At 33.7% G+C, this 27,118-nt stretch overlaps 1 protein-coding gene across 2 annotated transcripts; it reads left to right on the forward strand.

Moving 5' to 3' along the window:
* Positions 1-25,762, forward strand: LPCAT (lysophosphatidylcholine acyltransferase). 2 transcript variants are annotated; one of them, XM_013317216.1, is made up of 11 exons: positions 1-290; positions 5,393-5,538; positions 8,532-8,758; positions 20,482-20,594; positions 22,086-22,240; positions 22,429-22,566; positions 22,959-23,084; positions 23,550-23,682; positions 24,425-24,526; positions 24,935-25,076; positions 25,334-25,762. In XM_013317216.1, exons 1-11 carry the CDS (start codon positions 174-176, stop codon positions 25,417-25,419), a joined length of 1,485 nt encoding a protein of 494 aa, XP_013172670.1. In that variant the 5' UTR covers positions 1-173; the 3' UTR covers positions 25,420-25,762. The 2 variants fall into 2 exon arrangements, with proteins under 2 accessions (XP_013172670.1, XP_013172671.1); XM_013317217.1 differs by lacking the exon at positions 8,532-8,758 and adding an exon at positions 14,190-14,401.
* The last annotated feature ends 1,356 nt before the right edge of the window (positions 25,763-27,118 follow it).

Here is a 27,118-nt window from a genome sequence, read left to right on the forward strand (position 1 = left end):
TCGATTAGAGGAGTATGTGTATTTTCTTGTCTTAATTTTGATGAAATATTATACGTAATACGTTTGGAATTTTGTAGTAGTTACCATACATTGAATGTTATGTGAAAATGAACTTAATAGTGTAATTTTAAATTGAATTTTATGATAGGTGCGGTAATTGTGTTGTAGTGAAAATGAATGGTAAAATGCATAGTGAAACCGGCGCTTTCTCATCTGATGGCATGCGCGCCGAAATATTGAACCCTTTCGTTCATAAATTGGAACTAGATAACACATACGACAAAATAAAGGTAAGCTAGTTCGACTTATTATCTTGTTATTGAATTAATTATAATACAAGGTAATCGCTATGTATGTAAATAGATTAGGATACAAAAGTGTTTTCTGCGCAGACTCCGCGGTCAAGTAGTTTTAGAATGCATTTTCTCATGATAAAGTAAATAAAATACTGTCGTTTTGGCTAGCATGTTTTTATTACATTTTAAAAAAATATTTTTAACACGTAAAATGTTCATGGCTTAAAAAATTACTCGATAAACTTTATAATTATTTAATTTCTAGCGAAACATTTTATATTCAAAAACAAATAGATACCTTTTATATTTTAACATTAATTATGTTCCATTAAAACGGTTTTATGTATTCATTTCTCTTAGTTCATAAAAATCATCTTTAGATTTTTAGAATAGTTAAGTCTTAATATCGTAGAGGTCTATCAATAGTAGAGGGCAGACTTGCATAGATTCTGCAATTGATACTTTTTTTAATCGAATATTTAAATGGTAAGAAAGCCGTGTCAATTGTGTTAATGGCCAGTATTTGAATTCAAGGTCAAATCCCGAAAAGTTATACCAGTGAGGTATTTATGTAGCGATGTCGAGATAATGTTCAGGACTTCAATTTTCGACTAATTTTGTTGAAATTTCTTCAATTTTGTCACTAATTTCTTAATCTGGCAATACAAATTACGTCCGTAGCTGAAAGGGGTAGACAGACCTTGACTTGACTAAATCTTGTCTGACGTCACGGTGGGTAACGTGGACTAAAATCATTCCTCCAGCATGCACTATCAGATGAAACGCGGAATTGCTTCCACTTCACACCTGTCGGTATGGTCGTGGTATTTCACCGGTCGATCCGGCTCATTCGTGATTCCAACAAATATTGTTGTTGCGGGCTCTACTAGTGTACAATGAACAACCAACTTTATAACCATAATGTCTAGAGCTCAGTTAGAAAGTTATAAGTAACGGTCAATACTTGCAAGAGATTAAGGTCGAAAGTGATGCGTTATGTTAGAAATACTTGTTTTTTGCACTATTTGATTTATCACATGGGGGAAATGATGACTTTTTGTACGAATAGAAGAAAGTTACCATAGAATTTTAAACTATATTTTGTTTACGTTTAAATAAAGTTCGCTAAAGAGATTCATTAAGATAATTTTTAGGATAATACGAGTACATAGAAAAAGAAAGTACATCAAATTGTGTGCAGTACAGCAATAGAAGTGGGCATTGAGGGAAAGTTGTTTTTCCTACGACTCATTGCGATCCCCATGACACACGCGCAGAATCGGGTGACCATATCCTAGGCCCTTACAAGGACTGTCCGTTTATAAACTAAACCAACTGGAAAACTTGCTACTGTTAATTTTATCTGAGTTTAAATTGTAAGATGCCTAGTGTTACCATATTTCTGGTTGAATTAAATCCTGCTTAATTATATAATACAGTTTTCTTAGCATTAAAAGTTCGCCAGCGACTTCTTTCGCGCGGTATTAAAAAACTTAATTAGTGGCCAATGTCTTCTACCGGACTTTGTTCTACATATATGCCAGATTTCAGGGAAATTCATTTCGCTGTTGTAGAGACATCTACTAACAAACATCCATCTAAAGATTCGCATTTCATTATAGTAATTATAGATGTCGGGTTAAAGATCTTTATCTACTGATAAAAAACACAAAGTTTCGCTTACAATGAGTATAAATGTACAATATAACATAAGGGCTTGCGGGCTAATACATAATATAGTAACAATATCTAAGATTAATATAAATCAAAAACAGGCCTTAGTACAAACTATAAGAAGTAAAATGAACAGAAATTATATCTATATTTAATATTGAGAATAGATTTTTTTTAATAACAGTTTTACAAACGAGCAGCGGGAACACCGAGGTGTTCAACGACGCCCATGGACATTATGATTATGACATTACAGCGATGAGATAAGATTTAAGTTTGTTTTGAAAACTTTAACACATTCAATAAATTCCAACAGATGTCCGTAAATTAATGTGGTGACTGTACATGTTTGTCAACATATGCGCACTGCCAGCACTAATGATGTAACTGATCAGAGATGAAAGTTGATACGATAATTGTTTAGTTCCTGCTTACGTAAGTTAACGGCATCATAGTTATCAGCTAACTTCTATGTCTTTAGTACGGTAACTGGTTATGACCAGGGGTGTCGCTAAACTATGATCTAGGCTGCCTATGGGGGGCAGTTACCTATAATATGGTTTTATTCGAATTTGTTTTAATGTTTATTTTTTAATTCTCTAGAGGGGTGGAGGGGTTGCTACCCTCTACCCCCTCTGGCGATGCCCATAAACCATCGTTTGTATGAACATAGTGGTTAGGTTAGTAAAGCACCACCTTTATTCCATCATCATCTTTATCTACTTGTTAAGTACTGATTTTTTATGTTGCTTCTATTCGTTTTTAATTTTTAGTCCATAGGAGTAGTCCATAGTCTTGACTACATTATGTTTAAAAAAATAAATGGCTATGTCATCATCAGATCACTATACGTCCCCACCGAGGGGCTACCCTAAGTTAAGGGTGATTAGGCCATAGTCAACCACGCTGGCCAACTGTGGGTTGGTTGATATACATATCTTTGAATTTCTTTTCGGACATGTGCTGGTTGCATCACCTCCTTCCTTCACGTTTTCCTTCACCGTAAGAACGTCGGATAAATAGTTATTTACATTTGCTTATTTAGGATATTGACGATATTGCAATGAAAGTGTAATATATCTTAGAATTGGCTTTATTAAATTCCATATTGTAAGAGAAAGTTCACACATGTTTAAAATTTTTGAGCACAACTAGAGTTTACGGTCGCGTGACGTATTGTAGAGTTCATTGACCTCTCGCATGACAATTCGATGCTCTTTATTATTTCCGCAAACTGACAACCTTACATCATTTACCGTGGGTTTCTAAGACCAACATCGTTCTGTACAACATATCGTTATTCCTGTCATTATCGTTGATAAGGCAGAGATACAGGAATTTTGGTCTGGGAAACCAACGATAAATCGTATTCACAAATGATGAAAATTTCTTGTCATTTACTAATGTCTGATTTTAGTCAAGTAGATTTTAGGTTAGGAGTATTGATGACATTTTAGGAAGCATTTTATACAGGATGAGGGATAAGTGACGATTTTGATTGGAATAAAATTGATGATAAAAAGTTTATTGATTGACCGTTATTTATTAACACCAAAAACAAATAGCGTAGAAATGTAGAAACTTAAGAAAGACATCAGACGATAGAGTGAAAGACTAGACTACAAAATACGCAAGGGCGCAAAAAATGATCACATTCGTAATTCGCAAAAATATTTCCATAGTATTTACAGAACTTGTTTATTAGTCAGGAAATCAGCGACAATCAGTTACAGTTGAAAATAAGAAAAAAGTCGTCAAACATAAATTAACTTTTGAACTTTCAATTAAAGGTAATCATTGTTTTTAATCATGAGTTATATATCGTACAATTCGAATGCCGTTACACAAATTTTAACACAGCTGTCTCTGTTTTATCAACGATAATGAAAGAGATGACAATATTAGAGTCGCAGCAGTGGAACTCTACGGTTAAACTGCTTCGATCCGGATTACATTTACATCGCATGCCGCAGTTTTTTTTGCACTAATGAATATGATTAACGTAATTTTGGTCCGTCCGTGGACTTCTTTTGCGCCAACTTGTATGGTTACTTTCTAAAAGGTTTTGTGCTCAAGCATGCTCTGAATTTAGCTTCTGATTTTTCTTTTCTTTTAAACTCTGACTAGATATTTTAATAACTGCTAAAATATTTTCCAGAACGGCGGCTCTAGTCATGATCGTAAGCTATCGTTTTATCATAATTCTGAATTTATTATCATTAAGTAATGTTACAAGATAAGAACCTTTTTAAAATGTAAATTAAGCAAATATACTTAGTACTCGGATAATAGGCCTGACAAATGATAGATAGTGTGAGTTAACACAATGAACAAACAAATTTGTCGCCAATTTATGGGAATTCTTGATCTATCCTCTGAAAGAGAGTGCTGATTGAAATCATGGAAAGTTTGTGGAAGAAGCAATCCTGATATCCCAATCTCATATCAAGTGGGAAAAGACCCAATAAGATGGAATAATATAACGGATATGGAAATTACAGAAGAAATAGTATGTCTTAGAATGTAGGCCAATAGCTTACGTAAGCATTTATAGACAGGAACGCTAATTTTTAAGTAGGTACAGCTTACAATTGTTGTGTTGCTCATAAAATCTGCTAAATACTTGGCCAATTCTATATTACTGTAAACCTTCAATAAATTATGTATGAAGCAATAAAAGGGTGTGAGATTTTGAAGTTCATTATTCTTTTGGGGGCGGGTCAAGCGTTTCATAAATTTTATTGAGATGTTAATTTATAACTGTTCTACATATTTGACCTCCGTGAAGCTTCATTCATTGAAATATAAAAATTTCGTTTATAACTTTTTGCATATAGAGTTTGGTATATACAAAAATATTGAATGAAAGTGTTAAAAGTTTTAAATCAAGTGTATTAAAAGCTCTAATTTCATATTATGAAAGTAGATTTAGATTTATGTTTTGTCTCACTCAACTTAACACGTTAGCTGCTATGTCGGACTATATGTCCGACAAGCTAATGTTTCGATCAGGCCGTGTCGGACTGTGTCCGACAAGCCATACTTCCATTCATGTGTAAATATATAGGTATCACTATATTTTTAGGTGTTTTCAAATGGTTTTGGACAAAATTAAAAAAAATAAAATTCCTTTTTCGAAAAATCATTCTTGCAGCTAACGTGTTAAGGATTACAGCGTCCCTGTCTCTGTAGCAATCTAGTATTCTCTCCTGTGCTCTTGACTTCTTAATACGACTTTACGACGATTTCCTGTTTTAATTGCGTTCAATAATCTAAACTAACCTTTGTAACGGTTGTTTTGCAGATTTGCAATTGGTAACTTTGGACTACCTAAATATATCTACCTCAAACACCTATATTATTTTATACAAATTGTGTTTTTCTTTTAAACAAGCTTAATAATGTTCCTCTCCTTGTTCCAGACGGCGATATTCACCGTGATCTTGCTGCCGTTCAGGGTAATTGTGATTTTATACCTGATCGTAACGGCCTGGTTCCTCGCATGCATCGGACTGTATGGCCTCAGCGAGGAAGACCTGAGGAAGAAACCCATGACAGGATGGAGAAGGTGAGGAATTATCTTCTTTTGTATACCTCCTTCATAACTGGCAAAATAACATCTGCGATTAAAAAAAAACAAAAAAAGTAAACAAGTCCCAAAAGAATAACCTATTTATTACACGTGAATAATATGATTTAATTTCATTGAAATAATTAAAACTTAACGAAGTATAAAAATCAAGTCAACTATTTATTCATTAATATTATAATAAATTGTGTACGAAGGTCTCTTTTTTTTGCATTTTTAAATCAATTTTCAATTTGACCCATAATTCGTTACGGAGCAAAACCATCTTTTTTTCTCGTCTCGTTGATTTAGTTGCATCAGCGTTTCAAGGTTATTTTAAAATTAGTAAATGCATTTTTAATATCAACTATCACCTTGAATGAAGCCAATTTATATAGCCAAATTAGGGAACATTATATTGAGAAATCGGAAACATTATGTCAAATGGTGATAAAGGCATGACCATATTCCTCCTCTTAGTTCTCCTTCGAGCAGGGGGATTAGACAAAGAGCATTCGCTTCGAAACGATTCCATAGTGAACTTCAAAATTTTATGGAACTGACGCGCGACAATCACGTGACTTATGGAAAGTTATTGTCAGTTCTATATATGTTTGAAGTTCACTATGGAATCGTCTCGAAGCGAATGCATTTTGGCTCTAACTCTTCAGAATCCTAAAATTGTGTCATGAGGACATGATAAGCTCGTGACATAAATCACAACTTATCACCTCCTGTCACTGTAAGCTTTCTTTAAAATGTATCCTTAAATTTGTGACTTCATATTTAGCGGACCGGTTTTAGCGTTGTCCTAAATATCCAGTCTCTCGGAAGTCTAGAAATTGGCTCAAGGTTGTACCTGACAATATTCAAACGCAGCGTGAAGGTTTTACTGTTTACAAATACGTGTCTAATGTTGGTCTTTGTTATTTTTAAACGAACCGGATGTTGTTAAAGATTGTTGTTGACATATTTTTGTTTTTTTCTTTATTCAAATTGTAGTTCTGAATCTTTGTACGTTCATTTTACTAATTTAAGAGACTACTGTAGTTTAGTTCTGTCTTCAATAATTTTTCCCATAATGGTATCTTCATTGTGTGAGGACATTACTTTAACGATGTTACCTGTCACATTTGACCTTGATGCTGCTACATGAAGGTCAGGTTTACATTCATAACATATTAGATACCTTAATGCTTGTGAATAAGGTCGATTTTTAGTTGTCTAGACACATCAGGGTTTTCGCTTGGACAATTTCGAAATGATAGTGCTCGATGCATTTTAATATTGCAAGTCGAAAGTTTGTTTACATTTGTATGGATGTCGGCATTGTTGTTCGCTGTACACGGATCGTTTGCTGCCGCTAAAAATGCTGCAATAGCGAAACCAACTGCTTGAGACTTCTACGAACTGTTTCAGTCTGTCCGTATATGGAAACCCTTATAAAACAAAACGCAGTGAAATTTATACTAGGGCTTCGTTGTAAAAGTAACCGATACTTAATGACGTCATCACTAGGAGATACAATAGTGGCACAATCAACTACCGTTACAGCAAAACGTTCATTAATTTGCTCTGTTGAAACGATCAATCACACTTTTAATTCATTTTTTACTACGTCTAAGAACCGTATTTAAAAGCTATCAAACTGTATACGCGAAATTGTTATTTAATCCAAAGTAATTTAAAATAATTGATTCTTTGTGCTTTATGTTTTGTGAAAGATATCGTTTTTAATTTTCTTAAAGTAATCTAGAAAATAAGAGCGTCGGTGGCCCAGGAGTCAAGCACTAGACTTGCAATATGCAGTTCCCGAGTTCGAATCCCGCCATGTTCCATGTGTTTTTCTATTTACATATGTACATTTATCCGACGTTCTTACGGTGAAGGAAAACATCGAGATGCAACTTGTACATATGTGAGATGAAATTCAAAGATATCTGTGAAGTTAACCAATCCGCACTTTTCCAGCGTAGTTGACGATGGTCCAGTCACCCCTAACTTAGGTTTAGGCTCTGAGCCCTTCAGGCTAGTCTCCATATAGTGATATCTTGTCATCTTCATCATCATCTAATCTTGACAATAATTGGGATCAACTATTTTTATTTAATTAATAAAAACGTGTGTAATTATACATTCGCTTCTTGTTTGTTCGTGTTTTGCCAAAGATTACAAAGTGACCATGAAATATACCTTACAAACTAGTTCCCAGCGTCGTTGTTTACATTTACACATGATTATTTATCATTTTATATGCTTTTAATAACTAGAAAATGTTTCATTTCGTAATTTTAAAGATAATATATGCTTACTAATGTCGTGTGTACATTTTATAGAAAAAAACAATAATGCAAAAAATACGTAATTTACAATTTTTTTGTTTCTATTTTACCTATACTATGAAGTTATTTCAAATCAAATTTTGTCAGACATACATATGTACATGATTTGTTTTGTTCGATTAAAACACGATGATATTTACTATTACATAAAATTAATGTCTCCTCGTCCTATCGGAGTTAGAAAGCAAACGATTGTGAAAGTGCTTGGTGACCATTCTTCCGCATTTGCAGCACTGTCTCCGTGATTAGAATTGTTAGTTTTTTTAAACCACTTAAATATTTCAAGGTCTTGAAGGAGGAAACTTTTTTGTCGAAATTTTATATTGGAGTATTTTGGTATTGTGTATTTAAGGAAAATTGGACTTTAAAAACTTTACTAATTGACTCCGATTTATTTCACTGACTTCGTACAAAAGATTCTCTGTTGTTTACTGGTGTAGTCTATTAAAAGGAAATTCACCGTTCAATCGCGACATCATAACGAAATAAAAACAAAAAAAACAATTCTTCATGGCGATGTCTTACATTGATTCTAATTTTAAAGTTACCAAAGATAAGTTAGAGTTTCGTCTTCATCCATGATTTTCATTCACAAAAAACAGCCCTCATTTGATAACGTAAGTAAGGCAACTAACAGACAATATATTCTAGCAAGCTGCGCTTCTATATCCTGTCTCTGATGCGGCTGGTGGTGGTCGCGGCGGGCTTCCACCGGGTGCGCGTGGTGGGTCGCGACCGGGCGGCGGACAGCCCTCGAGATGCACCAGTCATCGTCATCGCCCCCCATTCTTCCTTCTTCGACGCCATTGCGATCGTCTGTCTGGGCGCGCCGAGCGTCGTCGCCAAAGCTGATACTGCAAGACTGCCCTTTATCGGACGTAGGTTTTTAAGTCGTTTACATGGTGCGTGATTCTAGACACGGACCACAACAGACCACTAGAGAAGTCACTAACTGACTCTGGTTTCTTTGTGTATCGTCCGTGTCCGTCTACTTTGCAGAATTATGCACTGTGAAAACGCACCTTTACGTAAGCATTTGTCTAGGATTGCAGAGCCTTGATAATATAGGCATAATAGCTTTTTTCGTGTTTTAATGAGTAGGCGGATTTTTACATCCCATCTTTTTTACGACTACGTACGTGTAAAAAATTTATAACAAAAATTGACTAGTGATTGTGCGATAAATTGACTTTGTTTCTCGTTCCTTTTTTCTGCACTTTTCTTGCAGATACTCTAGCGTTTGTACGTCACTATACAAATCTCCAAGTTGAACGCACCGTTAGCGTACGATGGCATAGCGTTGATCTGTGGCAAGCTTTGACAAGGCGTAGCTTTAGTGGTCGGGTTAAGAGCTCTTTTGTCGTACATTTGTATATCGTATGTCGTACGCACTCGAATACCGTTGCCTCATAGTGCCTGTGTTCTCAACATACGTGACCTCTTCGCTATAGTAAATATGAAGAATTATGTAAAACGATGGTTTCCAAGACGAAAAAGTTAGAAAATACGTGGACTTATAAAACGTACAGGAACTGTAAGCGACGAATTTGACTGTGAAGAGAATTGGGTGCCTATATAGATTTTTTTTTAAATCTGCTAAACTTACGTCTATAAAAAGACGTTCTTGGAAAATGTCTTCTCGAGTTTACTAATAGAAATATTATCAAGGCTTTGTTACTCCAATATTAAAGTCATCAAATGCTTACGTTCATTGGATTGTTTGTTAGTTGGTGTGTAGTAGTTAGACGTGTACACTCATCTACAGAAAGTAGCTGAGCTTTATTAAAGCTTTGCCTTTTGTAAGCGACTGTACACAGCGGTACTTCATCCGTTACGTAAACAAACTTATTGACGCTAGAAATATTGCTAAACGATTGGTTTAATTAGAATTTAGAATTTTATTTATCGTTTTATTTAGAAATCATGGAATTGTTAAAAATAAAATTAAAAAGTGGTAATTTTTAAAAATTTTCAAATGTAAAATTAATTTAATTTCCGAATTTAAATTAAATTTTATTGTAAATTAATAAATCATTTGAAAATTATTTTAACAATTTATTTTAAACTCACCAGAGTGAAATGAGGAATTAATTTCAAAACAATTTTTTAACAGCTTGAGCTAGATTTATAGTGTGTTTCCACTCTGAAAACAGATGTATAATACATATTGTTTGTCATACATCTTTGTCTTTTTCAAAGTGTACGATAGGGATGACAATATGTTTTTGTATCAATGGAAACTCACTTTATGAAGTACCGCTGTCTCATAGTATTTTGCATTTTGTTTTGCACGTTTCATTCACATATTTCGTTGTTTTATTCGCAATTGTTTTGTCCATTTTCGTGTTTCGTAAGCTTATTAGGTACCTTTTGTTTTGGCGTTTAGTTGTTTTTGTTTTACAGTTTTGTTTTGTTTCGTTGATGTTTTGTTTTAGTCAATGTTATGTCGAATTTCGATGTCACGCTTATTTGCATGTTTAAAAGGAACAATTAGAAATTCTTAATGCAGTCTCGCCGACATTTACCGTGGGTTTCTAAGACCACAATATGTATAAAGCATATCGTCATATGTCGATATGTTTTAAACGTACGTTCAAAAATAGATGGGGCAAAGTCGCGAGGATAGAGGTCGCCGCACCTGCTCTTTGTATATTTTAATCAATAAAATTGCTATTTATGTTACATTCTACTCACACCCATAATAATGTCATTTCACACGGCATAATATTTATGATCATACTAGCAGTCGCCCGCGGATCCATCTGTGTGGAATAAAAAAAAATCTATACTTCCAGACTATATATATAATTATACATCTATAATCAGAGAGATTTATCTTTTAACAAACATCCATACATCCAAACATTCGTATTTATATTATTAGTAAGATATAAATAATGATCGCTTTAGGTGATTACTATAAATATTTATTACAGTATTGTTCATATTTATAGGCAGTTTTATTACGTCTTATGTTACAACGATTATTGAAGACTTAGACAGTCAGGGGAAAATTTTTAAATTTGTAGGGTATCTCTTAAAGGCGAAGTAATATTTCATTAGTGGATGAATTGTGGTGAAGACAACAGTTTAACAGTGGTAGAGCCCGCTTTAACATCTTCGCGCGAATCGGCCCGGCTCGCCCGGTGAAATACCACGACCACACAGAAGACAGGCGTGAAGTGGAAGCAATTCCACGTTTCGTCTGATGAGTGTGCGTCCCGGAGGCCAAAATTAGTCCTCTTTCCCTTCCCGTCATATTTCTTATAAGGAAAGGATGGGAAGTGGAAGAGGACTTTCCGGATGAGAGGATGGATGGAAAGGGAAAATATTTTCTTTCTGTGTATCCTCTCCTCCATCGATTAAAGGTAGGCAACGCATATGCAATTGCGTATGTCTATGGGCAACGGTCACTTCGCTATTTCTGCGATTTCAGGTGGCCGCTCGCTCGTTTGCCAGCTTGTGATATAAAAAAAAAGACATTGCGTATAGTTGAACCGATAAATGTTGGAGGAAAGAAACCTTTTATAACACGATGACCTATAACATAAGACGATCGGAATCTGTGTAAATAAAAATCAATATTGAACGTATATCGTATACTGTTTGGAATAAGAAACAATTTTTCGTATAAGTGTTATTGTGCAGGACTGTACTTAATTGTGCAATTTGTGTTTATCTTTTTAACATAAAATCACAATGAAAATTAAAGACTTACTTACTTCTTACTAATATTATAAATGCGAATGTTAAGATGGATGTTTGTTAGAAGTTGTTCAGAAAGGTTCAATGGATCTGGATGAAAATTGGCATACGTATAGAACATAGTCTGGTAGAACACACAGGCTACTTACTAAAAAAATTAATCGGACGGAGTCGTGGGCGGCAACTTGTAGTGTATAAAAAAATGTAAATCAATCATTTCTTTGCTACAAGCTGTGTAAAAAATGGTGCATTGAATTCTTTCTTAATTTATATTAGATGCGTAATTGAATCTAGACCAAAAGGAAGTCGATAGAGAGAAGCTAGTCTGATTAGCGAACCCGTTATGAGGAATTGGACTAAGTTTTTAATTTACCTTTTTTATTTTATTTTATGTAATTACAATTATCACTATTTTTATATTATATATAAATAATTTATTAAACTTACAAACAATTATTATTATTTCTAGGATACATGAAGATGAGAAGGTTTTTATTTCTTAACTTTTAAATTATTTGACAGATCTCTACTTTTTGTTTATTTAATTTTGTAAAATTGTACAATATATGAAATAGTAAATAATTACATAAGGTGAATTATACTGAAAAACATATGTAAAATTTCCAAAAGATTCAATTGACGAAATACTTTTATTTCTTCTTTTCACATAGTGCAGTAAGCAATTCCGCGTTTCGTCTGATGAGTGTGCGTCCCGGAGGCCTAATTTAGTCCTCTTTCCCTTCCCATCCTTTTCTTTATAAGGAAAGGATGGGAAGTGCAAGTAGTCTTTACGGATGAGAGGATGCATGGAAAGGGAAGATATTTTCTTTCTGTGCATTCTCTCCTCCGTCGATTAAAGGTAGGCAGCGCATATGCAATTGCGTACGTCTATGGGCAGCAGTCACTTCGCTATTTCAGCGATTTCAGGTGGCTGCTCGCTCGTTTGCGACCTTTTGATATAAAAAAAATAGTGAATACGAGGGAATTGGAGCAATGTTTCTATACAAATGTTTCAACAATGAAAACCATGAGATTCATTCCATTCAGAGTGCATAAAATGTTCATCAAAGTTATTAAGGTTTTCGGAATTAAGCGAATTCTGAGAATCTTTAATTCCAATTCGAAAACGAATGCTGATGAATGCTGAAAATGAAAGTTGTGGCAAAAGGCTCTGAGAGATATTAAATTTCATGGAAATTTGAAACTTTTTCTCATATATATGTGTGATTGATCTATTTTATTATATTTATAAATAGCTATCGCCTGCGACACTGTCCGCGTGGATATAAAAAAAAAATAATTAGTGTAGCCCACCAATTCTCTCTCTTCAAGGCATAAATACGAAAAAAAATGAATAAATAGTATCCTATGTCCGTCTCCTGGCTCTAAGCTACCTCCTCACCAATTTTCAGCCATATTGGTAAAGCTGATCTTGAGTTATAAATAGTGTAACTAACACAACTTTCTTTTATATATAGATTCACACGTTTAAAAAGAATCATAATAACAAACTCTACAAATTTTCTTTAAGTATGTTAACAATGTAATGTGATAAATAAACTTGTAAAAAGTACACTGAAATGTAAAATAATGGTTTCATATTATATTACATGAATTCTCTTTACATTCAAAATATCAGAGATCGGGCGGTTCACCTTCAAATCATTTATTCAAGCTGTCTGACTTCTGACTTCTTTGGAAGTTACTACTCAAGATTATCAGTGAATCTGACATAACGATCATAGTAATTGCCTGTCAGGTTGCTTTTAAAACTTCCGTTGTAAAAGATTTTACAATCTTTTGACTTTACTTCTGACAAATAAATTATTAAAATAGTCTTTATCGAAAATTGAAACTTTGATAGATCTATAGCTGATAACTATGTAGGTACATACTCAAATGTTATTTTCAATTTAGTGATTGGACGTCCAGTTTGATTGAGGAAATTGTAACATTTCTTCGTAAGTTTTGTCTTACCGAACACATCAGTTATTTCGCTTTGATATGTTACTTTTACAGTGAAAATTACACTTGTACGTAAAGAAACTTGAGTTATCTAAAAATAGCTTTCTAATGATCGCTTTGAATATCTCAATAATAGTTTTGCTGCGTCATTTATTATGAGTATTTATGTACAGTCAGCTGAATAAATATCTGTACTACAAAGCTTTAGAAAATTTCACACGCACCATCGGTTTCAAAAATTTGTATGGACTTATCCATCTCTATGCTTCCGATATTGAATACATGGTACTGATAAATACATGCATACATATTTTTGAAAGGAAAAGCTTATTATACAAATTAATAAAGAATTGAAAATGTATACATATTTATGCAGATGACTGTACGTAATTCTAACAATCCAATAAGTCTGTATATTGCATATTCTTGAAGGAGCTATTTTGGAAAATCTAGATATTTTAGAATGTTTAGGAACATTTTTTACGTCACGTAAACAAATCCGCGTGAATCTGGCCTATCTATGAGACTTGTACCATTTGTCTTGTAATTGTTTTCCCCTCTCCCTTTGTTTTTCTATCTCTATCTTTGTCTTTCTGATTGTTGACTTTATTTTCATCCGATAAATCTCCCCTTTTCTAGGTCACTGAAGCCGTTGATATGCTTCATCGGGAAGATGTCGTACTTGGCTGGGGGTATGGCGATATCGATCAGGGGGCGTCAGGCGAGCCGGCGCGAGGCCCCCATCCTGGTCGTCGCCCCTCATTCCTCTTTCCTAGACAGCTGCATAGTCTACGCCACAAGGATGTCATCAGTCATCGTTAGGAAAGAGAGCATGGACAATTATGTTGGAAGTAGGTGGTTTTGGTTGTTTCATTTGGTGGTGGGTTTATGTTGGTCGTTTTTGTGATGGTGAATTATATTGTGGGTCGTTGGTGATGGGTTAGTGATACTTAAAGTTGTTTAATTGTGACCGTAAAAGTAGTTAAGTGTTCACTTAACGTACTAAATCTATACCTATAGTCTTAACCACTTAACATCTGTGAGTGTGGCAGAATTCGAATATATACTCCTATATATTTTATTTACTTTTTAACTATTTCTTGTACCATTTAACTACTAAGTTCGCTAGCGCTTCTATATACTATTTGACATAATAACCTTTTCAAATTTATGTTGTTATAGTCTGTACTTAAATTCTAAAATTACTTTGTCTGTCTATTGATTAAAAACAAGCTCCGATAGCGAAAGTTGATAGACGTAAATCACTGGAATGTAATTATATAGAGTAACCAGAGACAACAGAATTCGAACTCGTTATTTTTGTCTAGACAAGATTTTTTTGAAGATTATTTAGAATTAACATCAAAATCTAATACATTAGAAACATTTCATATCAACTTAAGTTAAATTTTTTGGTATAACAAAATTTTATTTCCAATTTCCCGAAATATTAAAGGTTCACTGTAAGATAACAATTTGACAGCATTCTCTAATAGAAGTACCAATGATAAAACACTTTGGTAACATTCCAAGTTAGTTTGCTAAAGTTCTCGAGGTTTCATAAAATTTTAGCAGACATAAGTAAACGGTACCGCCTACAGATGTTTTATCTGCAGTTTCTTTATATACCGTTAAGTTTAAAACTTGAATTATATTTTTTAAGTAACAGCAGGTAAATATTACGACATACTATACTATAATACGTTTGTACAGGCGCAGTTTAGACCGCGCAGTGGGAAAACATTTCACACTTTATTACTTCTAAGTAGTTTCTTTTACAATTAACGTGTCACCCTAAAATAATTGTAATAGTTTCAATCCCGGATGCCTAATTTAGTCCTCTTTCCCTTCCCACCCTTTTCTTATAAGGAAAGGATTGGAAGTGGAAGTGAACTTTCCGGATGAGAGGATGCATGGAAAGTGAAAATATTTTCTTTCTGTACATCATCTCCTCCGTCGATTAAAGGCAGGCAACGCATATGCAATTGCGCATATCTATGGGCAACGGTCACTTCGCTACTTCAGCGATTTCAGGTGACCGCTCGCTCGTTTGCCACCTTATGATATAAAAAAAAATGTAAGAGCTATCATACAAGGACTTAAGTATATGAAGCGATTATCAACACCAATGGCCATACACGAACCGCAGTTTGCAGTTGCTATACATCAAATGCTTGGTGCTGTCCATGTATTATGGACTTTAAATACAATCGCTGATACATTGTATTGTAGATCAGATTAAAATGGCTGCCAATTAAATAGAGAAAGAGAAAATTAAGAAAATTATCTTTACGATATTAAAATAATAAGGATCATTTCTAATTGGTTTATAGCACACGACTTTGATGTTCATTTATTTATCGAAGTCAAGAAGATGCTTGAACTAAAGTATGGAAATTTCTCTTTCGTCGTCTCGACAATGGACGGGGGAAATATAGGTCGATGACTTTATTGAGCAGTTAACGACTTAACTTGTTATTGATTTAAATTTTGATTTGTTGTGTGTCAAGATTAGTTATCTAAAGAGGGAAAATGTTAACTTCAAATCTAATCCTACTACTATCTATCCTACCGTTGGTTTCTGAGACAAAAATCTTTGTATAAAACATATCGACAACTCTGTCATTATCTTAAACTGGGATTTTCATCTCAAAAATCCACCATAAGTTGTAACAAATGTTAGTACCTATTGTACCTTTGCATATTTTCAAAGTCAGTGTAAAATTATTTTTCTCCTAGTAACAGCTTACGTAAGTTCAAGGCGCCTAAGCTTAGGTTCAAATTAAATATACCGTGTGACATGCGATCCTATGGCTTCATATAAAGCCTAGCCCTAATACCGTTGTCAAGGGCGTGTATTTATGTATGTTTGCATGACCACCGTTCGTGGATTTACGTCATAGATAGTGGTAATTTCAATATAATTAATACAACGTCTAATAGATTTGATTGATCACACGCTAAAGCGAATGGTACGTAATTTATTACATTTATTCGTTAACTCTATACTAGTTTTCATTTTTTTTCTTGTAGACATCTTTAGAAAAAATCTGGTTTTGATGAAACAGCGAGGGTGCTACATTTCTTCTTTAACTTGTAATCTATAATGTTAAGTTCCGCCTTTACCGTGCCGGCATGTATTGCCGTTAATACAATATATGTCAACGGTAAATCACCAAGAAAACATTTTAATGACTCAATCAAACCATGTTGAACAATCTCTATATGAACACGAATATTATGAAAAATGCTTACATTGTATGTTTGTATTCAATTATAATACAAGATTCAAACTTTGTTATGCCTCATGGTTAACTATTATGGGTCCCAAGACTACTGCGGCATTATCTCTTTATGTCCCGAGAACTAAAATTGTGTTCTTCGCAACAACTCGTGCGATATGAAGTTTGAATAGCGCTATACTCGTATGTTTGTTGTTTGCATGTCGTTTACGGTACACACTTATCGTGGAGTATCAAAGCATTTCTCTGGCAGTGTAATGGCATGTGACGTGTTGTTGACGCGGTTCAATGACCTTTGGCAAATGTAGCAATGATATTGAAAGTTTATTTTATTTTAGGAAGGTGTAAGACGTGCAAATAGAATAAGATAACACCACATCGGTGTTCAAATTTGCGAATGCCGTTTGGCTTGCGGAATGTAACCGTGGTATTTCATTCGACACTCGTACAAAGATAATCAATGTTCTTATTCTAATAATTGATATGTTTTGCCAGTGAAAACTAACTGTTACTTTACGTGAGTTTTAATTCGTCAATCAGTTACATGTTCACGACGTACGCACAAGTGTGTAGTCACTGAGAGCGCTAATAAATATAAAAAATTCTAAGACTACCTACTGTATAGCTTAAACATTTTTTGCCCATCATATAAATTAAGTCGCTATACAGAAAAAATATGATTAGTGCCTTTGTAATATGAAATTATTGTTCTTAATATTCAGACTATCATGTGAGGTCATGCTGTGTGTAATTTAAAATTCAATTGTTACGCATAATAGCAAGCCTACATACACGTATGAGAATATTTGATTCTATTGTCATGTTCGCTTTACATATGGGTGTTACGACAAATAATTGTTCTGTAGTTGTATTTATTTTACAAGCGAACAAAATCGTCCCATATCTTAGTTGAACATGAACAATGTTTCTGGTAACTTGAACACGAACAATGAAACATCATCCTGTAAATATTTATTTATTAACTCTTAATGTATATAATTAACTCATAATACATAAAAAAATACAATTAATTAACAACAAAGCAAGGGCGGCCTTATCGCTACAAGCGATCTCTTCCAGGCAACCCAGTGGGACAGGAGAGAGTAACATAGAAAGAGGGTTATATAACATATCAAGATGAGTGGGGAATAAATAAATAAGAGCAAGAATTAATTATAATACATATATATACTAGTAAATAATTCTATCTCAATTCACCAAAGACATTTAAAAAAAGAATTGAATGGATTGTGGTTTCAAATCCGCATCTTGCTGTTTGCAATTAGTATTCCTACTGTTCATTGTTTAGATGCTGTTGTGATGAATGAGTTGTTTCGTCGAGTCATTCACCATTCAGTGGTTCGAATCAACTTGTTTGTGTTGTTTTGAAGTATTAAAAGCGATTCTGAACGCTTTCTACGTTTTTCTTTTGTTTTTTTTTTCAATCGATGATACGCTATTTATCGTGTTGGATAAACATATCTTTTGTTGAATTATGAGCAGTAAAAGTGTACAGATTTTTTTAATAATAATAATAAAAATATTTGCATACCCAGTAGAAATATAATGGAGTAAATATAAAATGTTATTTAGAATAGCTAATTCTTAATGTCCAGTCCAGTCTACTGGATTCTTGGATAGACTCTACTTAAATTGAATTCTGAATGTAATTTACCCCAAGTGTTGCAATTTTTTTACCATTTAGCCGGAATTTTACCCTGCTGGTAGTATGTCAAAAAATCAGATCACTTGTCATGATCATCATCATCAATTGTCTCAAATTATTGTTACTCTCATTTCAGTCAACAATACACACAGATTATAATACTTTTTTGTACTACTTTTTTTTTATAATTTTAGTTCATGCGTGTCCAATGGATTCGTGTAGCAATGACAATGTATTTTTTTGTGTTGTAATGTTGGCAAGGTCTCAGCCATTGTCTCGCGGTGTATTAGTACTGAAATATATTTTTATACACAATTCTAGACCGTATAGGTTTTGTAGATAGCAAAAGACCTAGTTGACCTACATCGCGTTAGAAACTTTTTTAATATTCCATACTGGCTTTAGAAACAGCATTTAAATATGGAGAGTTAATAAGTTTCAAAAATAAAAAAGCAAATGACTTTTTCTTATAAGGTTAAGACTAAGTAAATCATATACACTAAATATTTGTAATTATAGTATGTACGCGTGTAAATAAGCTTTAAATCGGCTCAAAAGATCGGGTCGCATATACTTGAACGATTGAGCTGCGGCTCAACAACTAATTGGCAGCTCACGGCTCACTGCGATGATAACTATGCGATCAAAAAAGCCAACTATCCAGTCTCAGAATTACCAATCATAACTCTATGCAGGTACAAACTGAGTTGAACAGCGATCCGGGTCACTGATCTGCTCACACATGCGACCTGTGAACTGATCTGGAGGTCATCATTTTTAGTGTAATTGATTACATAAAATAATCGACAATTTAAAAATATAAATTAGTAAATGAATTTATAATACTAAAATTAATTAAGACGCTATATTTAGTGTTAATTGTACGTAATTTTACTGTCATGATTTTTAATTTATGGTTTTATAGCTTACTAATTTTAAATACCAACATAATAAAACTGCGTATTTTACTTCCACGTGTGGTTATAATTAGGTTCGATAATGTTACGTTTGGCGACTATTTCTTTAGTGAATACATCGAATGATTTAAGAATGTCATAGAGAGACCTTTATTATTTTTATGAATAGAAATTAGTTGGCATGAAGTAATAATTTGGTATTTTACTGTTATCTGTGCTACATGATTTTTGGCATGGATTATAATCTATAATAAGTATTATATTTAATTAATAGACATCGTTACGTTTCTTTTAGTTTTTGTTTTTTTTTTAAGTTATAAAAAATTTAATTTACAAAATAAATTATATTTTTATAATAACTTCCTTATAACATTTATAAAGATATTAAAAATAATGCGCTTAAAAGTATGTGAACTAGAGTGGAAAAATATGCATATTTCGAAAAGCACCTTGATTATTAAAAGAAAATTAAATATGTAAAAAGGCGATGTTACCGTTGGTTACTACGGAAGTTAAATAAAAAATAATTTTCTTAAAAAAAAAACATTATTTTGTTTGAATATATGTAGTGGTTACCCACGCTTAAATGTCCGATTTTGGCACTGCCAGCACATTTTTTGTGGCTTTTTCTTTAATTTTTAGTAGCAAATGCAATTCTTAAATACGTAATATGTTTGGTTATTTGCCAAAATTAGTTGCTTGCATTTAGAATTCTATCTTTCCAGACGAGAGAATACAAAATCAATCTAAAATAAACACGAACACAATGTGCATAAACAATATTAAACTACGTTATAAATTATTTATTACCTATTTTAATTAATAATAAAGTCTAATGGGTATATTTATACTAATAGTAATTAAAATAAATAAATTAATTTAATTTCAAATTAAAAAAAAAATTGTTGTCCAGAATAATTTCCATTATTATATACAAGAATGTAGTTCTAAGTTTTTTTTTATAAGAGAGCATTTTATATTAAAATATTGCAAGCAATTATTATGTATTATTTTGTATTCTCTTAATTTTATATTCATACGTCCATATCCATTCATACAAATCCATCAAAACTAAGTAACCAATAGAATAATTTTGCAAATTTCAGAATTGATTAACTACACGCAACCTGTGTACGTTTGGCGAGATGACCCAAACTCCAGACAAAACACAATCAAGGAGATCATCGAGAGAGCCACATCTAAGGAGGATTGGCCACAGGTATGACACAATAATGACACACTGAGCGCCGGTGGCTCAGTGGTCAAGTACTTGGCTTGCAATCTGCAGGTCCTGGGTTCGAATCCCGCCATGTACCAATATATTTTTCGATTTTCGATTTACATATGTACATTTATCCGACGTTCTTACGGTGAAGGAAAACATCGTGATGCAACCTGCACATGTCTGAGAAGAAATTCAAAGATATGTGTGAAGCCAACCAACCCGCACTTGGCCAGCGTGGTTGACTATGGCCTAATCACCCTTAACTTAGGGTAGGCTCCGAACCCCTCGGTGAGGACGAATAGTGAGCTGATGATGATGATGATGACACGATAAACGTTAGTTTCCACTGCCCTAATCTTTTAACATAATTACAGTACTTGATTAACAAAACTTATTCATCCAGATAATTGAAATTATGACGAAAATTGCAATTTCTTTATGTGTAACAGATAATATTAAATGTTTTTAAACACTTACATAACCAATGAATATCGATGTTTACAAGTTCGAGATACATTTTTAACCGACTTCAAAAAGCAGGAGGTTTTCAATTCGTCCTTATGTTTTTTTTGATAACTCCGCCCCTAGTTGTCCGATTTTCATCTTTCTTATTCGAAAGGTATTACGTGTCATTTTTAGTTTGTTAATCATCAGCTCACTATACGTTCCCACCTAGGGGCTCCTAGCCTACCCTATAAGAACGTCGGATAAATGTACATATGTAAATGGAAAAACACATTAGAGTACAAGAGAAGTCCTGAGCCACCGTCACCAGTTTGTTAACAACTCATTAAAATCATATACAATTTTCTTTTAATATTTAACAAATCTAGTTATCTTCCGTACTAAATTGTATTCACAACTACAAATTTGGGAAGTTTAGTGAACACCGGAAGACATTTTAAAACATGAACCGCATTATGACAGTGAACTTACGTCCTTGAATGAAGGTTACTCTGCCGCAATCGATATAATTTAGACATAACTGGTTAAATAATTAACTAAACCGGTTTCTGATTTGTTCAATGCTGAAATACAAGGGAAATTTGAACTTGACTTTTGAAGGATTTCTTGATTAAAATCGATTTTATATTTCGCACATACAATTATGGATATATTATTTATTTTAAAATTAAAAGTATGGAAGAAAAAAGAAGCAAAATGGAGACATATACTCATGTTCATAATGTTAGGAACAAAATCCGACACTCTGCCGGTGTACTGGCGCAAAACTAGCCTTGTTGACGTTTATGTCCCCTCACTAATCATTCTGACACTAGACTTTGTAACGAAAGCGCGCCATTCGCGCCAAAGGATTTTAACTTATAATGTCTAAAAATGAGAATTTGCAAATTTTTAATTGTTACTACCAAAACCACTCGACAAGAATTCATAACAGAGTTACATTCTTGTTTCCAGCTACTCTTTTACTTGTAACGAATTACAATGATGAACTGTGAACGATGAATGACGTAACATTTCCAGGTGCTGATATTCCCGGAAGGCACTTGCACGAACCGGTCCTGCCTGATCACATTCAAGCCGGGCGGCTTTTACCCCGGTGTACCCGTGCAGCCTGTCACTATCCGCTACCCCAATGCCCGGGACACCGTCACTTGGACCTGGGAAGGTCCCGGAGCGTAAATATTACCAATATTAGTAATAGTAAATTACTAAATTTAAATAAAAAGTAAAAACACAATTTTTTATAACAACCGTGTTTAAAAATATTGCGATTTACGTCCACAAAAAATTTAAGATGACGAGGAAAGAGGTTTAACCCAAAATTTCATCAGAGGAATTCATGAAAGTGTTAACATGCTTTCAGATTGAAATTGCTATGGCTGACATTGACTCAAGTGCATAGCTCTTGTGAAATAGAGTTCCTACCTGTCTACTATCCCAATGAGGCGGAGAAGAAAGACCCCAAGTTATACGCTAGGAACGTTCGAGATGTTATGGCGAGGTATGCTCCTTCTCTTGTATCTCTTCGGTCTATTGGAATCTTAGTATAGAAGACTTAGAAAAGAACAAAAGACCTGATGTCTTTAACATTAGAATCTTACTAATATAAATACGAATGTTTAGATGGATGGATGTTTGTTTGAAGGTATCTCCGGAACATCTGCATGGATATCGCTGAATTTTGACATACATATAGAACATAGTCTGGAAGAACACTTAGTCTACTAATATTTTTTTTTTTAATTCCTCACGGACAGGGTCGCGGGTCACAGTAAGCATCAAAATAAACGTGATAAATTCGTAAAAATACTTGAATTACTAAACAATAGACTTTATCCTCAGTCTTCTTCTGTATTTTGTTGGTCTTCTGACTTTATTTTGTGTTGTGATCAGAGCTTTAGGTGTGCCAGTACTGGATTACACTTACGATGACTGTCGGCTGATCGCACGCGCGAAGCAGCTGCATATACCAGGTGGGGCTGCTGCTAGGGAAGTTGCCGAGGCTAGGCAGCAGTTGGGGTGAGTGAAAAACCATCAAAGTTATTTTACAGAAGGAGCAATGCAGACACCACTTTAGGGGATGTTTAATGAGAAAGGAAGATCGAGGAAATATGTCTTCTTATTATGTTGGTTCAAGTGTTTTCTTGAAAGTGTGCTGTGTTTTTTTGGTAATAACTTTATAAAGTTTAAGCATCAATAGTTCAATAGTTAAGGGTACGGATTTCCGATCATGTCGTCGGCGGTTCAAATCCCGCAATTTGATTTGTCGTAAACCATGTCCTAGTACAAGCATAGAGCTTAGTTAGAATGGTACAAGAAATATTAATTAATTAACAATCTGTTAAAAAAAAGTAGCAGAGTGTTACGACCAATTGGTTTTACGTAAGTGTGATTATTCGTAATTCTATGTTTCTTGTTATTACTATAGCTTAGGCGATTTAATAGATTTTGAAGAGCAAAGTATTATTCGAAGTTTTGTGTCAGGTTGGACCGCAGCGGGCTGGATGCTGGGTGGTGCGGTGCGGGGGCGCGCTGGGTGACGCGCGAGCAGTTTGGGGAGCGGCTCGGCGTGCCCGACCACCCCGCCTTGCATAAGCTCTTTGATATATTTGTACAGGTACATTGACTATTTCATTCATAATACAATAATAAATCTACAAACGCAAAGTTCTTATACTTCTCTATATAATTTTGTAGAATTGAAATAAGTATATTACTTCTTACTTATCTTACTTATATTATAAATGAGAATGTTCGGATGTATAGATGGATGGATGTTTCTTAGAAGGTATCTTTTTTTTTTAAATCATATGGTGGCAAACGAGCGAGCGGCCACCTGAAATCGCTGAAATAGCGAAGTGACCGTTGCCCATAGACATCGCAATTGCATATGCGTTGCCTACCTTTAATCGACGGAGAGGAGGATGCACAGAAAGAAAATATTTTCCCTTTCCATGCATCCTCTCATCCGGAAAGTCCACTTCCACTTCCCATCCTTTCCTTATAAGAAGAGGGTAGGAAGAGAAAGAGGACTAAATTAGGCCCCCGGGACGCACACTCATCAGACTGTTGACTTGACGCCTGTCTTCTGTGTGGTCGTGGTATATCACCGGGCGAGCCGGGACAATTCCTGCGAACATGTTAAAGCTCGCTCTACCACTGTTAGAAGGTACCTCCAGAACGGCTGCTAGGATCTGGATTTAATTTAGTATATATGTAGAAGACAATCTGATAGAACATTTAGGTTACTTGACAAGCTTTTTTTTTTAAATCTCAGATTAATTCGCCGGCAAAACACTAATTTATAAGGCTGTATTGTACGGTTAAATAGTTTGTAATAATATAATGAAACTTTGCAGAGGTCAAGCGGGCTGGTGTACTTCCCAGACTACTTGTTGTGCACGTGTTTCCTCGTCACACAGCACGCGCCTCTCACAGAACTTATCTCCTACGCCTTTAAGGTACTACTCAGTTTACTGCCCTTTATGTCTGACTTTTTTCTAATATTATAAATGCGAATGCTTAAATGGATGTTTGCTAGAAGGTATCTCCAGAAATACTATGGATCTCGCTGAAATTTGGTATAGATGTAGACCATGGTCCAGCTGAATTGCTACTAATTGGGTATTTTCATCCTGCGCGGACGGAGTCGCGGGCGACCGCTAGTATGTTCATAAAGCTATCTTCTCTATCTTTCGTAATTGACGACGATACTTTGACATTTCATAATTGTTTATATGGAAAGTTTTGCTTTGCTTATCATATTAATTTAGGGTTTTGTCTCGCAACGTTATAAAATAAGTCAGTAATTACTTACTGGAGTGTATTATTTACTTTTAAAATGATATATTTAATGTAAAATGTTACAGTTATACGACAGTTCGGGCAGCGGTCGCGTGCAGATGACAGACTTCGAGGAAATAGCCACTAAATGTGTTGGTCTCAGTGTTGAAGACGCACACAATGTCTTCCAGCAAGCTGATGCCGAGGAGAAGGGATATCTGACGTATGGTAAGTTTTCACATATGCTAAATTTTATAAATCACTAATTTTATTTATAATTTTAATCTTTCGTGGTTTTTATTATAGTAAAATTCGTAGGAGATAGGATTCTTGCCACGATTGAGCTGTTGTCAACCCGTAATCATGACGTAGGCAAATGTTCCCAAATATCGAGACCTGAAACAGCTCAAACGTGGTAAGAATCCTGTTTCTTACGAAATTTATCATTAATTTTATAATATTACATAATAATTTACATATTCCAGACGAGTTCATATCTTTCGCTCAGAAGCGATCAGATTTCGCTTTCATCTTCGTGAGTGACACTTCGCACAAGCCAAAGTCGCAGTGAGCCGCGACCCACATACCTACCGTCTGCAGCCAACTGCCCTGAACTTTATATAAAGTGTGCAAGCATGGCACAAGTGTGCTGTAAGTGTGCAAGTATGGCACAAGTGTACCGTAAAATTGCAAATATGGTACAAGTGTACCGTAAAATTGCAAATATGGCACAAGTGTACCGTAAAAGTGCAAATATGGTTCAAGTGTACCGTAAAAGTGCATGCTACAAGTGTCGTATGTGTAAAGATGTGCGCCAACCGTGTCGTAAATGTGCAACTAATTGCACCAAAATGGCCAAATGTATGACCAATTTGGAATAAATGGATAAAGTAAAGGAATTGTATTAAAATGATGATATTTAATAGTATTATATAAACTTTGTTTGTTTTCATTATTTTTTTAACTAGTTTTATGTTAACTGTGAGATTTATATTATATTTAACTATCGTCCTTTCAGTTTGATTATAAATGTTTATTTTAGGAATTTAACATTATTTTGTACTTCAAAAAGATTTACGTATTTATTACACATAATAACGAGGCTATATATTATTTAAGTTTAACTTTATAATGTAACTGTATGAAAATGAAACTGGTAAAATAAATGCTATCTTTGTCTACCCGATATGTGTAAAAGAGATAGTCTGTATTTGTAGGTAATTTTAGATGTGGATTGTTACATACATTTTACAATGAAATTATAAAAAAAACTTTGAGAAATAAACTTTCGCGTAATACACTTAAAATTTAATTGCAAGTAATTGCACTTTGTAAAAAGTAGTAAACAGTAGAAAGAAATATGGCGTCCTGCAGACAAAAGGGTATGTGAATTAATTAAATAAAAAAATAGCTATTTAGATAAACGATTTTAGTCCTATATATAATACAAATAAGATTCAAAATTTAACAAAATATGCGCTCGCATTATATTAATAATGTAGGTACTCAAAAATGCGAATATATAATGAATATATCAAATATACTCTAAGATTGAGGCTATTATGAAATTTGAAATTTCTTATAAGAATTATCTGTTAGACAATTTTATTTTAAACCAATTGTCATTACATTTAACTAAATATTTAAAATGATATTATTAATATAACTATTAGTTCAAAATAATGAGTTTTAAAATCTTTTTTGCAAACTATACATCTACGTAATAAAATAGAATAAATTGTGATAAAATTATGTATCACGTAATCCTCAAATTTAACAGTAACCCTTGTAAACTGACGTGCTTTTTAGGGTACCGTACAACGAAAGGAAAAACTGAATCCTAACAGAATCACTAATATTAATTATTTCAACTCGTGTACAAATCAAATGATATTTTTCCTTCAGTATTTTTTTAATAAATGTAAATAAAATTAATACTTAAAGTTAATATTTCATACCATTTCTATGTATATATAAGTAGGTTTAGCTTAAAAAGATCCATTCTAATACTATTATAAATGTATTTTAAGTTATATTGTAGTATTTAGTACTACGCCATTTAATATGTTAAGTAATCGTTTACATTTACCAATAAAAAACATAAGAAAATAATTTGACAAACTTTCATATATACAATATACATTGATCTTTTTTTAGAAATTAAATAATAAAAACAAAATAAAATCGTCTTAAAAATTGAGATTAAACTTGATAAATATTAATCAATTCAACAATTCATTTAAATTATAATATTAGGTTATAAAATTATA

Source organism: Papilio xuthus, unplaced genomic scaffold, assembly GCF_000836235.2.
Source record: "Papilio xuthus unplaced genomic scaffold, Pxut_1.1 DF826945.1, whole genome shotgun sequence".
Taxonomy (NCBI): domain Eukaryota; kingdom Metazoa; phylum Arthropoda; class Insecta; order Lepidoptera; family Papilionidae; genus Papilio; species Papilio xuthus.